The sequence below is a fragment of the Ceratosolen solmsi genome, unplaced genomic scaffold, assembly GCF_000503995.2.
Source record: "Ceratosolen solmsi marchali unplaced genomic scaffold, CerSol_1.0 scaffold1, whole genome shotgun sequence".
NCBI lineage: Eukaryota > Metazoa > Arthropoda > Insecta > Hymenoptera > Agaonidae > Ceratosolen > Ceratosolen solmsi.
In genome coordinates this window covers 12221290-12233637 of record NW_011948415.1, presented here as the reverse complement: position 1 = coordinate 12233637, position 12348 = coordinate 12221290, and the positions used below count along the sequence as shown (strand labels likewise).

The following is a 12348-nucleotide window of genomic DNA, read 5'->3' as shown; positions in this document are numbered from 1 at the left end:
AGGCCCGAGGGGATGCTGTGCTTCGAGTGGTTTGTTCTTGACCGAGGGGACGATTGTCGAGGAAAGCGAAGGCGAGAGGTAGCGCGACCTGCGTATCGCTAGCTTATTTCTTTCTTTCTTTATCTCTTTAGTCAAATAGTGCGGCTATTTAAAACGATCATCGTTAGATGTCGTCGTGGGTCGCTTAGACTCGCGACGCGACTGACAAAGTTATGACGGTCGGTAATTCATTACCGCTGCCTCGTCTCGTATAATGTGAGCGCGTTAGATATGTCATAATTGTCGATACGTTAATCGTCGCGACGTTAATCCCCGCTCCGACTGCGTTTAATTCTCTAAATTTTAATATCTCGATGTTTGCAGCTATCGGGAATATTACAAAAACAACAACAAAAACCAAAAACAAAACAAAAAAAAACACACACACACACACACATTTGCGAAGATCGGGCGGCATTTAGTTCACCGCAGCCGTTCAACAACATTCATCCAGAACAAAACTCTATCTTATTATTGATGATTATTCACCGCTTTCGAATTATCGCACCATGGTAATATAGAAATCATTACAACTGTCAATGTTTGATATCGATTATAAATATTGCTTAAATACTTAAACGATGGTAATAGAAAAATTATTACTTTCTTCCAACGTGCATGTAATAACGAGAAAGATAAATTTAACAATCTGCAGATTCGAATGAAATGTCTAGTCGACGACTATAATGTCGAAAATTGGGTTTTTATTAAAAATATAAAAGCTTATTAAATGTTCACCAAAATTTGAAGGATTCAACGGACTCTGTCGACTCTATGAAATTTCATTGATTTGATATTGAATATTGGTTATTCGACGGTACTCAACTCCTTAACTATTATTCAGAATATTTTCCATACAATTTCTCTTGTAATCGATATGTTGAATTAAATTTTTAATACGAAAAGTAACTACGTTCTATGTACATTTGAAAAGAGATAACGTTAACGCCTTGTTATTAATATTAATAATACAATCTTTTAATTGCATTATTCATACTAGCCTTCTATCTCGTTATTACCTCTAATTGTTGATAAATTGATAAATAAAGACAATTGTTGTTAAGCTTTTGCCAATTTTAAAGCATAGAATTTATTAAATTCACTACTTTCTCTATATTTCTACTTGACTCACCGACGTAACACATGCATAATCCTCAATTACGAACGTTGACACGTTCGTTAACTAAGTATGTGTTACATTAAAATCGTTGGCATATTTCACCGCATGTACAATCCACCACTAATACAATGTAATTGAGATATTTAGAAAGCAAAGGTCTTAATTATAATAATATTTCCATTTTTTACTTAATAACATTTTGCGTTCAAACACTTATGAATCATATTACACAATCGAACTATTATCTAGTGTTTTTTTTTTTTGTTGTAATTTATCACTTTAGTATCGATTAATAGTTATTCGATTTAATAAACAATTTAATAAACTTTGCTTTTAACATAATTAGCTAAACGTTGTCGCATAATTAAATAAATAAATAATAGCGATAATGCCATACAAATCAAAATCTGTCGTTCGGTTTAAATTCTATTTTATTTTTTGTTTTGTTTTATGAAATGAATCACTATTGAAAAATATTACACAATTATTATGAAATAATGAGATTCAAAGATAGCATTAATAAATATGTCAAACGATTATCTAAATACGTACCTCGTTGTTTATATATAATTTTATATTGTTAATAATAATCAACATCTTGTTCTTTATATAAATATTGAACAAATACGTTTAGTAGATTACACTTTGTAAAGTGATTTTCAAGAAAATTAAAACAATTGCAATGGCATTAATTTCAAAGTAACGATATTGTCGATAATATCGATATATAAAAATCGTATAAATTTAATTAGATTTTATTTATACATTTTAGTTTATACTGAAAACATTTATATAAAGAGTAAAAAGATAATAAATTTTCATTCCAATCGCCTCATTATCATTATAATTACAGTCGTCATCGTCGTCATCGCCATCATCATCATCATTATTATTAGTATTAAGAAGTTTTATTATTATTATCATTAATGCTGTTACTACTGTTACTACTGCTACTACTGTTACTATTGCTATTACTACTACTACTACTACTACAATTACTACCACTACTACTACTATTATGATGTAAGCCATTTATTTTTGAGATGTAAAGTAATGTTGGAAACAATATTAACACACGTATATCAATAAAAATAAAAGCTTTTACAGCAACTTGGGAAATTAATGGCAATTTAAAAAGTAGGTGCACTACTCATATAGTTATAAATTTTTCAATTCTAAATAAGAAATTCAGGCTATGAATGTAAAGAAATACAATGTACACACATATATATCAAGTCTAATAGTTTTAATGCATAAAATACGATTAAAAAAACACACACACACACACATATATATATATATATATATAATGAAGTTAAATGCCATATGTTTTTAATTAGTAAGAAAATGTTAAATAATGTACCAGCACGTCAATAAAACTGTATTACTATCTTTTTCTTATACTCTATTACAAATTTTTATTGTTATGATAATGAAAAAGTATTAATAAGCTTCAAATATTATATGGTAATTTTATCATTTTTCACGTAAATATAAGGCTCGTGAATTACTTATAAAAAAATATATTTTTTGATAGAGTGTATCTTTTGAAATTGTAATAAAATAATTACTCAACGATATAAATTCATATATTTAAAAACAGGGCTCATTGTTCATGTATCCAGAGGATAATAAAAATTTCGTCATTAGAAAAATAAAAATGAAGAGTTAATTCACACATTGTGATATTCGATAAATTTCGTGCCATTATATATATTCCTAATCTGCTTGTCACACATAATTTTATAAATTAATAATTTAATAGTTTAATAATTTAGCCGTGCTAAGAGATTATAACTCTTCTTGTTTGCTTGCATATTTATTTGAGAAATGTATTGTGATTGGCCACATAATAAATAAACGCCGCGAAATGTTATTATATGTAACGTTCAACACGAACTCTGTAATCACAATTACTTAACAATATTTGTAATAACTACGGCTATTGTAGCCTCCTCCCTCCTCGTCGCTTGCTTTAAAAAAAAAATATATATATATATATATATATATATATATATATCATTGAATAGAATGTTTCACCGAGCAAGCGCAATTACGGTACAGCAAATTAATAATAATAATAACAATAACAATAACAACCGGGCACACTGCGAATATATAAATTAATTAAATGATTCAAGATGTCGAGAATACCATGGTCATGGAAGTATTAATAATTGCTTTCAATTCGCAAAGCCAAATCGACGGCTAATACCTCCATTAATAGCATTTTTTTTTATTTTTCTTATTCTTTTATTTTTTGAAAAATCCGTTCCAATTTATTAATTGAATTCCGAGTATTGTTATGCAGATAATTGCGCAATTGTGTGAAAAACACTAATATAGCACGAGAAGGAATTTAACTAGTAAGGAGGTACTGCACTCGTACACGTGGCATATCATTTCGATCTAATGTGTGTGTGTGTGTGTTTTTTTTTTTCCTCTCTTTTTTTCACTTCCTTGTAACATCGCGCTCGAACGATTAGGACCACATTTTCTTACATATTTGTTAGAATTATATACGGCGCGCTCGACATTGTCGATCTAATAACGAGGATCTTCCATTATGAAATCGATAAGACACAATAGGCAATATGTTAACACGTTAACGTCCAATTTGTCCGATCCTAATAACTCGGCGCGTCAATAGTGTTTGGAAAATGTGTAATGACATAATTTGATCGCTGGCAAGGAGGGAGGGAGGGAGGGAGGGAGGGCGCGCACAGCTCCCAAATCACGTTGCTCGATAAATCGGAAAATAAAGGACAAGAGAATGCGGAGCAAACGCCAGGTCGGACCTATATATCTCATTTGCGCTTTCCTCGTCGATGCGCAATTAAAAATGGTCATACATAAATGACCGAGACTATAATTAGTCGATTTTTTCTCATTGCCAAGTATTTCAACGTAACTAACTCTCGTATGTAAATATATTCTTTATATTATATCAGAGGCGCTCGCTCGCTCGCTCGCTATATTCTTAGAAATAAGATTGCGCGTTATGAAGATGAATTTTTTTGACAGATTTTTGGTTAAGCGCGGGATATATGCTTGTAGTTCTAGCGATGGGAAGGAAACACGTTTTCTCTCACTCACCAACTCCAGCCGCTGTTTATCGAACCAAAAGCCGACGAGCACGCGCTCACTATACATAATTTCCTATATCGTTCACGACCGCCGCCGCCGCCGCATCTTTAATGACGACAAAATAATTTGCAACGATTAAATGAATTTGTTTTTTTTTTTGTTTTGTTTTAACCGACTGTCGTTGATCAGGTTTTCAGATGACTTATCGAAAATCAAAACAAACGAGTCGCAACGAAAGGGCTGCCGTGTCGGCAAAGTAAAGTAATTGGTCAGCAAGTTGATTTAAGGATGTGTACGAGGGAGGGAAGTAATGGGGGGGGGGGGGGGGAGAAAAGCATGAATGGAACGAGAAGATGCGTTGATTTGGTCAAACGCAAGGTAGAAAAAGCACAACACATTTGTTAATTTTTTTTTTGTTTTATATATATATATATATATATATTATACTATAAAAAATGATATTTATTCAGTTCAAGAAATATTCATTATTCCTTTACATAATATGTACAACAATCTATCGGTGTATATGCATTGTGACAAATAAATATCAGCACTGATGACTGGGTAATAAATAATGTCATTGGCCCTGAAAAGGGCCGTTTTTCTCCTTCCGCTGGCCATCCGAGCGGACACAAATTCATGCCGCGGGCTGCGACCTCACCTCGCGTCCTCCCATCCCGCTGCTGCTCGCTGGCCAGGTTCGGCGCGTGCCCGCGGCAACTGCTCACCAGGTGCCGCTTCGTACCCGCCGTGTCTCCTCCCGGTCCACTCACCGCTGCTCAGAGCATCTCCGTCGCTCGTCAATGGGGCCTCACTTCTTCTTGGCCGGGGCCTTTTTCGCCGCGGGTTTTTTCGGCTTCGCGGCTTTGGGTTTCTTGGCAGCGGGGGCTTTGGCCTTCTTGGGGGCCGCGGCTTTGGGTTTGGCCGGCTTTTTCACAGCGGCGGGCTTCGGCTTCTTCGTCGTCAGGGCCTTCACGCTCTTCTTTTTCTCAACAGTCGGCTTCTTTGCGGCCGCGGGTTTCTTCGCGGTGGCCTTCTTCGGGGTAGCCGCCTTCTTGGGTGCCACGGGCTTCTTCGACGGCGAGCGTTTTTTCGGGGCGACGACCTTCTTAACACTGGCGCTTGGCTTCTTCTTGGCCTTGCCTTCGGCTTTAGCTGCCGAGAGCTTGAAGGAGCCGGAGGCACCCTTTCCCTTGACCTGGACGAGCTCCTTCGACGCTACAGCCGACTTGAGGTACTTCTTAATGAAGGGCGAGTGCTTCTCCGCGTCAACTTTATACGTCGTCGCGATGTACTTCTTGATGGCTTGGAAGGACGAGCCTCCGCGCTCTTTGAGGGCACGGATGGCTGCGACCACCATCTCCGAGGTACGCGGATGCGTAGGCTTCGCTCTCGGCTTCTTCGCTTTCGCCGAGGCGGACTTTTTCGGACTCGCGGGAGCTGCTGCCGTGGACTCGGTCGCACTCGCTGCTACTTTAGTTTCCGACATTGTTGCGCTTCTTAGGCTTGGCTTAAAGCAAACGTGCTACGATAAAGCGGCGATAATACGTGCTCGTACGTACAAATACACAGGGACAACCCGCTCCCAAGTCACCCACGTTTATTATCTCTCACAGTAAGGTTGACGACAGCGCGTGTGCGTTGAGCTGTGCGTGTGCGGTTGATTTATTAAGCTCACGATCAACGACCGAACAGAGACACAAGAGCGAGTGGAGTAACAATTACGGCCGAGGAAGGCTTCTAGTCATAGAGGAGCGCGGACGTCGTAGAGAGGCCCAGGCGTACTTGCGCCTCCGCCGCGCCGAGTTCAGCTCTGTCGCCGGTACGCATTGGCCACTTTGAGAGGGATTTTTCGATGTCGGCACGTGACTTTTCGAAACTCCTGGTGGTGCGACCGCTGGTTCAAACCGTGGCCACGACGGGCCCATCACAACCAGAGACCGATCACGACCCCGCGGCCGCTTGCGCCCGCTTTTCCGAGGCCCCGCTTTTCGCGGCCCGTTGCACCCCTCCTGGAAAACGGCCCGGCCAGGGCGAACCCCGGCCACGATCGTTTGCCGACGCCCCGGACCCGTCGCCCCAAAGACAGAGCTACGCTCCGAGTCGACGGGCGCGTCGCTGCGCGCCAAACTCCCCGAGATAATCGCCCGAGAAGACAAGGCCCGAGGCTTCCTTTCGGCGCTCCGGGCTCGCCTTACAACGCGCCTCGATCGCCGTTTTTCTAGGATTTGTGGATTTTTTGATTTTGTGATATTTATCGATTTTTAGGCTGATAAACTGTTTCGATGCCTCGGCGATTAATGGATCCCGTAGATTTCGCGGACTTTTTGAGGCGACGGAAGCCGCAGACGGCGAGCTTATGCTTTTTTGGTGTCGGCCCGCGTTCTTTTATGGGAGCATATACGAGAGGTCCACTTGAAACGGATATTTCAATTTCTCAGCCATCGACTTATGTGATACTGTTTCTTATGTGTTTTTTCAATATTTTTCTAAAAAATGGAAACTTTTGGGAAAACTATTGTACCTTGATGAGATCTGCAGGAGGCGCGGTGTAATCAAGAATTCGGCGGGGCCGTACAGTCTCTCCTGGACGTTTCATTTTTTTTCTCTACCATTTCCCATCGTACTCTCCTTTAAATTTATTGTTACAAAAATGTTATTAATAAATCCGTGACGTGTTGGAGCATTATTGTCGTGAGTTTTGCGTAACGTTAATATGCAACGGGCTTTTTGCATTTAAAAAAAAAAAGGCTCCAATATTGCGTATAAAATAAGGACGTCCAGACGTTTAAACCCACTTTGCTTTCCACCAGCTTTTCAACTCCCGTAATTTTTTAATAATCGTTCCTTATTTTTAAGCTCTGTTCGTTAGATATATTAAAGATAAAAAGAAGAAGATTCGATTGCATGTAAATAAATTATCGTTAATGTCTAGTTCGTTAAATATGGGATCACGTTTACGCGCAATTGGAAGCGCAAAGTTTTGCGACCAAACCGTTTCTCCCGCTACATTCCTACTTTTTATCTCGCGCGATTCCATAAATTGTGCTTCGCTTCAAAAACTCCATTGAACTAATTATACGGCAATCGTATTCTCCTACGACTAATAAAACATAAACAAGAAAAATCAATTCAAAACCACGACAGAAAATAAAAAAGCATAACAAAAAATCAGAGTGCAAAGAAGAATACCGTGAACGTTCTCTTCGTAGGTCTCTTGTTAGCTCCAACTTTCAGCCGCAGACGACAGTTCAATTGGTTTAATCGCTCGTAAATTATGATTATTACAGAGCTGGCGATTGCGCAGGGGATGGATAATCAGGATTTTTTAAATCTTGCGTATCGAATGCACATGCAATCCATATCGAGCATTATTGGTGTCGCTTGTCATATTAAGCTTCGATAAATCGAAACGCGTGTTCGCCAGCCCGTCTTACTTTCTTACTTTTTTTTTTTTTTTTTTTTTTTTTTTTTTTTTTTAATATGCTAGAATTAACGACAACCGGCCATCGAACGTAAGTTTCCCCTATGGGGTTTGTGTGGCCCGCGTCCGGGAACCTGTTCCCAGGTCATCGATAGCTCTCGAGGGCGCATCCGGGTAAGAGTCGTCTGGAGGGGAGACCTTCCCGGCGATTACGCCCTCTTTATGCTCGCGAGCATCTCGGGGCTGCGACGCGTGCTCCGGTTCGCCACTGCATTTCGGAGGCTCGCGATCAAGTGCCGTCCTGGAAATCCACAGGGACGCGTCCCTACGGGTTCGGGCCACGTGATACCGTCAGGTCGATCGTTGGTCCGCAGCCGGGGACCCGTGAAACCGGGCATTTTCCGGAGGGTGCGGAGTCGCCGGCCAAACGCACCTCCGCGGACTTTAGGAACTTGAGTCGCGAGGCGGATCGATAGACACCGGAAAGCGACAGCATCTCGAAGACCAGATCCCCGAGTGTCCGGTGAGTCGGGGCACGATGGATCAGGGGCCCGGAAATATGTGCTAGCGGCCTGTCCATGTCGGTTGGGAAAAGCGTGCGTTCGGAGGAAATCGCGCGGTAGAAGTGCAGCGGAGCCGAGCGGCCTCTCTGCGAGGTCCGCGCTCGGGGCGTCTCTCTCTCTCTCTCCGCGCGGTGCCTCTGTCGCTCTCGCGTCGTCGTGCATACCCGCGTGGACAATGGGCGATACGGCGCGCGTAAGACGGAAACGACGAGCGGGAAAGAGCGAGAGAGCGATCGAGCACAAGTGAGTGACGAGAGGGAGGTTACGGGCTGCGGGAGGTCGGGGCGACGGAGGCGGACGGGAGAGGGTCGTCGTGGAAGAGGGAAGGAGCATTAGAATTTTTTCTTTATTCGCGACTGGAGCGCACATATCCACACGGTGGACTACTGCTGCGCGTTTGGCTCGAAATTGATTATGACGAGAATTTGGGAGAGAGAGGAGAGAGATTTCGAGATCGGCGCGCGGCACTCGTAACTGCGACATCGTCCGTCTCCCCGTGGATGTTTCGTACGATTGCGCCGGAGTGTAGCCAACACGTGCGATATTCGCGCGCCAACGAAGCACAACTCCACACGCCGACTTTTCTCCCGCTTTATTTTGTTTTCCTGCCTTTGCGTGTTTTATTGATCCGGTAGATTTATTTCTCTTAGCATTCTCGTGAGCCTCTCTAAACCTCTCTCATTTTTCTTTGATTGTCTCCGATAATAAATAAAATGTACTAGTGACGACGATTGTTTCGTTATACGCACTCGGGCTGCAATCTGCTACGGATTTTCGCTATCAATTTTTCGCTTCGCCTCTCGCGTCATTTTTCCTTTTGAATGCACAATGCACAAGCGACGGAGAGAATATGCGACAGAGAGGGAGAAATACTCAATGAGATGGGCAGATAAATAGATAGATCAACCGATAGATTGATAGAGAGAGAGAGAGAGAGAGAGAGAGCAAGATCGCGAATCTACGAGCGTGGGCGTGAAGAGGTCGAGGGAAAGGGAAAACGACTAGGATCCAATATATAAGATAGATAGAGATAGATAGAGAGAGAGAGAGAGAGAGAGAGAGAGAGAGAGAGAGAAGTGCAAGCTAATGCAAGTGTCAGTGGTCGGGTGACGATTGGGAGGGCGGGAATAGGAGGATAGTGAGTGAGTGAGAGCCAGCGTCAGAGAGGGAAATATTACGAGAAGTAATACGATGAATTTGGTTTCTAAGTGATGAAATTGAATTATTTTTGGCATTTTTAAAGAAAACTAAGAGCAATTATGACACGCACAATGTAATTGCCACCGCTAAGTTTGAAATCAATTGTCAGCTTTTATTTTTCAATCTGATAAATTTATTCTCATTAATATATACTTTAAGATGTCATAATGCCGTTTTTAGAGAATATATTAGTTGGACCTACGTCACATTAGCGTTATATTGATAATTGCCGTGTGCAATATATAATGATTACACAGATGGTGTTAATCTCACAATTAGACGCTAATTATGCTTTATATCAGAATAACTTCAATGCTATATGGGTTCACATAAAATTATCTATTATAAATGAATCGCACAGATCACCGAATTATTTACTGGTTTGCACAATTTTTCGTAACATACTGCGAGCCGCGAATAAATTAATGTACTCATCTTTCCTTTAAATGTTACTTATTCTCATAGACGTTGTACATTTTAATTGCAGATAAATGTAGATATACATACACTAACGATTATCCGAATATACATGTACTTGACATTGATATAATTCTACTCGTATCAAATGTAAACTTTGTTCAATAATCCTCAGATATAATTGCTACCAATAATACCATTTTAAAGAATGTAACAAGAATCTTCTTAGCTAATATTAATGCTAAAATGAGGGGGGGGGGGGGGGGGGGGGTAGTTGTAGAGAAACAAATATCAAAATTTTAAATATTCATTTTTATTTCCAAGATTTACAACTCGGAAGAATTATTTATCATAAATTAAAATACAGAAGATCGTTTTTGACGATCACAATAACGATAATAACGTTACATTTGTGATTGAAGAACCAACGACAAACAAACGCCCCTATAGGGGTATAATTGAATTGAAATTTTCAATTGAAATTGCCAATTTCGAAAAATTAGGCTTCATCATCCATAGACATTATAAAAATCATGTCCACAAAATTGTCTTCCAACTTTAATGAAATACAGTCGTCTATTGTGCGTAGTACGATTTAAAAAAAAAAAAAAAAAATCTGAAATGTCCGCAATAGGATATTCAATTATATTCCGGGCCGAGGCTCACATTATTTTAATAGAAATTAATACAGAAAACAATATAATCAATTATCTTGTTCATTACAAAACTTGTCGAATATCGATTTTCAAATCCGCATGTCTTCACCCAGAAGCGTAATAACTCCGTAATGTAAACAGAAAAGTGCTCGAAAAAAATCGAAAGATAGTCTGCATTGGAGATAACATCGAGCGATTTGGGACCGGATGGGACAATCATCTATTAAACTCGTCCATTAAAGGGAATTCGAAAATCTTGGCTGATCCTATTTTTCGCAAATCCTAGAAAAACGGCGATCGAGGCGCGTTGTAAGGCGAGCCCGGAGCGCCGAAAGGAAGCCTCGGGCCTTGTCTTCTCGGGCGATTATCTCGGGGAGTTTGGCGCGCAGCGACGCGCCCGTCGACTCGGAGCGTAGCTCTGTCTTTGGGGCGACGGGTCCGGGGCGTCGGCAAACGATCGTGGCCGGGGTTCGCCCTGGCCGGGCCGTTTTCCAGGAGGGGTGCAACGGGCCGCGAAAAGCGGGGCCTCGGAAAAGCGGGCGCAAGCGGCCGCGGGGTCGTGATCGGTCTCTGGTTGTGATGGGCCCGTCGTGGCCACGGTTTGAACCAGCGGTCGCACCACCAGGAGTTTCGAAAAGTCACGTGCCGACATCGAAAAATCCCTCTCAAAGTGGCCAATGCGTACCGGCGACAGAGCTGAACTCGGCGCGGCGGAGGCGCAAGTACGCCTGGGCCTCTCTACGACGTCCGCGCTCCTCTATGACGTTCGCAGCTCGAGCTCGACTGCGTTATTGCGATATTGGATAGTGGCCGAGGCAGAGCCGAACGAAATTTTTTCGCGTGGTATATAGCCGCTACTTTCGAGCTAATCGTAATCAGAGAAATCGCTCGGGGAGGTTGTGTTTGTATCGTTTGTTTGGATAATTCAACGAGGAGATGGTTGTAAGTACATCGGGTTTACCTTCGGGCGCCACTCTGGCCACGGCAAAGAAGATCGCCGCTGCTAAAACTGCAGCAGCCAAGAAACCAAGAGCTAAGCCGAGCCACCCACCGACATCCGATATGGTTGAGGCTGCTATTAAGGCCCTGAAGGAGCGCGGGGGTTCATCTCTTCAGGCCATTAAGAAGTACATCGCAGCGACGTATAAAGTTGACGCGGAGAAGCACTCGCCCTTCATTAAAAAGTACCTCAAGTCCGCGGTGGCGTCGAAAGATCTTGTGCAGGTGAAGGGGAAGGGTGCTTCCGGTTCGTTTAAATTGTCCGTTGGGGAAGGTGCGGTGAAGGCAAACGCCAAGACCAAGCGACCAGCGGCTAAGAAATCCGTAGCCAAAAAGCCGATTTCCCCGGTAAAGAAGACCGTAGCGGCCAAAGCAAAGAGGAGCCCGGTGAAGTCGTTGAAGAAGCTGTCGAGTCCGAAGAAGGCAATTAAGACACTTGCGGCCAAATCACCCAAGCCGAAGGCGCGAAAATCGCCGAAGCTTGCGAAGAAGCCGAGTAAGCCCGTGGCCAGGAAAACCGTGAGCAAGGTTAAGAAGTCGCCCGTGAAGAAAAGCAGCGTGAAAAAGTAGATTGTCGGATCATTTTTGTGTACGGCAGCCTGTGCTCCAAAGCGATGATTTTAATTAGATAACGTTCTGGTAATAACGGATGCGCAAAACGGCCCTTTTTAGGGCCAATTATACATTTCTTGGCACTGAAACTTTACGTTTAGTTCAGTCTCATTTTGTAAACTAAAAACCAAACTCATTGTAATGTAAATCGAATTTTCATTATATAATTCACTTTGTGTATTTACTTCCGAGACACACTTGTACATACACATATACAACACGACACGGGAC

General features: G+C 41.8%; 2 protein-coding genes across 2 annotated transcripts; one reads left to right on the top strand and one right to left on the bottom strand.

Moving 5' to 3' along the window:
• Positions 1-4926: 4926 nt before the first annotated feature.
• Positions 4927-5755, bottom strand: LOC105368873 (histone H1-like). Its single transcript, XM_011508011.1, has one exon. It carries the CDS (start codon positions 5733-5735, stop codon positions 5058-5060), a length of 678 nt encoding a protein of 225 aa, XP_011506313.1. The 5' UTR covers positions 5736-5755; the 3' UTR covers positions 4927-5057.
• Positions 5756-11412: 5657 nt separating this feature from the next.
• LOC105368872 (histone H1-like) lies at positions 11413-12334 on the top strand. Its single transcript, XM_011508010.1, has one exon. The coding sequence runs from the start codon at positions 11443-11445 to the stop codon at positions 12073-12075; it is 633 nt and encodes a 210-aa protein (XP_011506312.1). The 5' UTR covers positions 11413-11442; the 3' UTR covers positions 12076-12334.
• Positions 12335-12348: the final 14 nt, after the last annotated feature.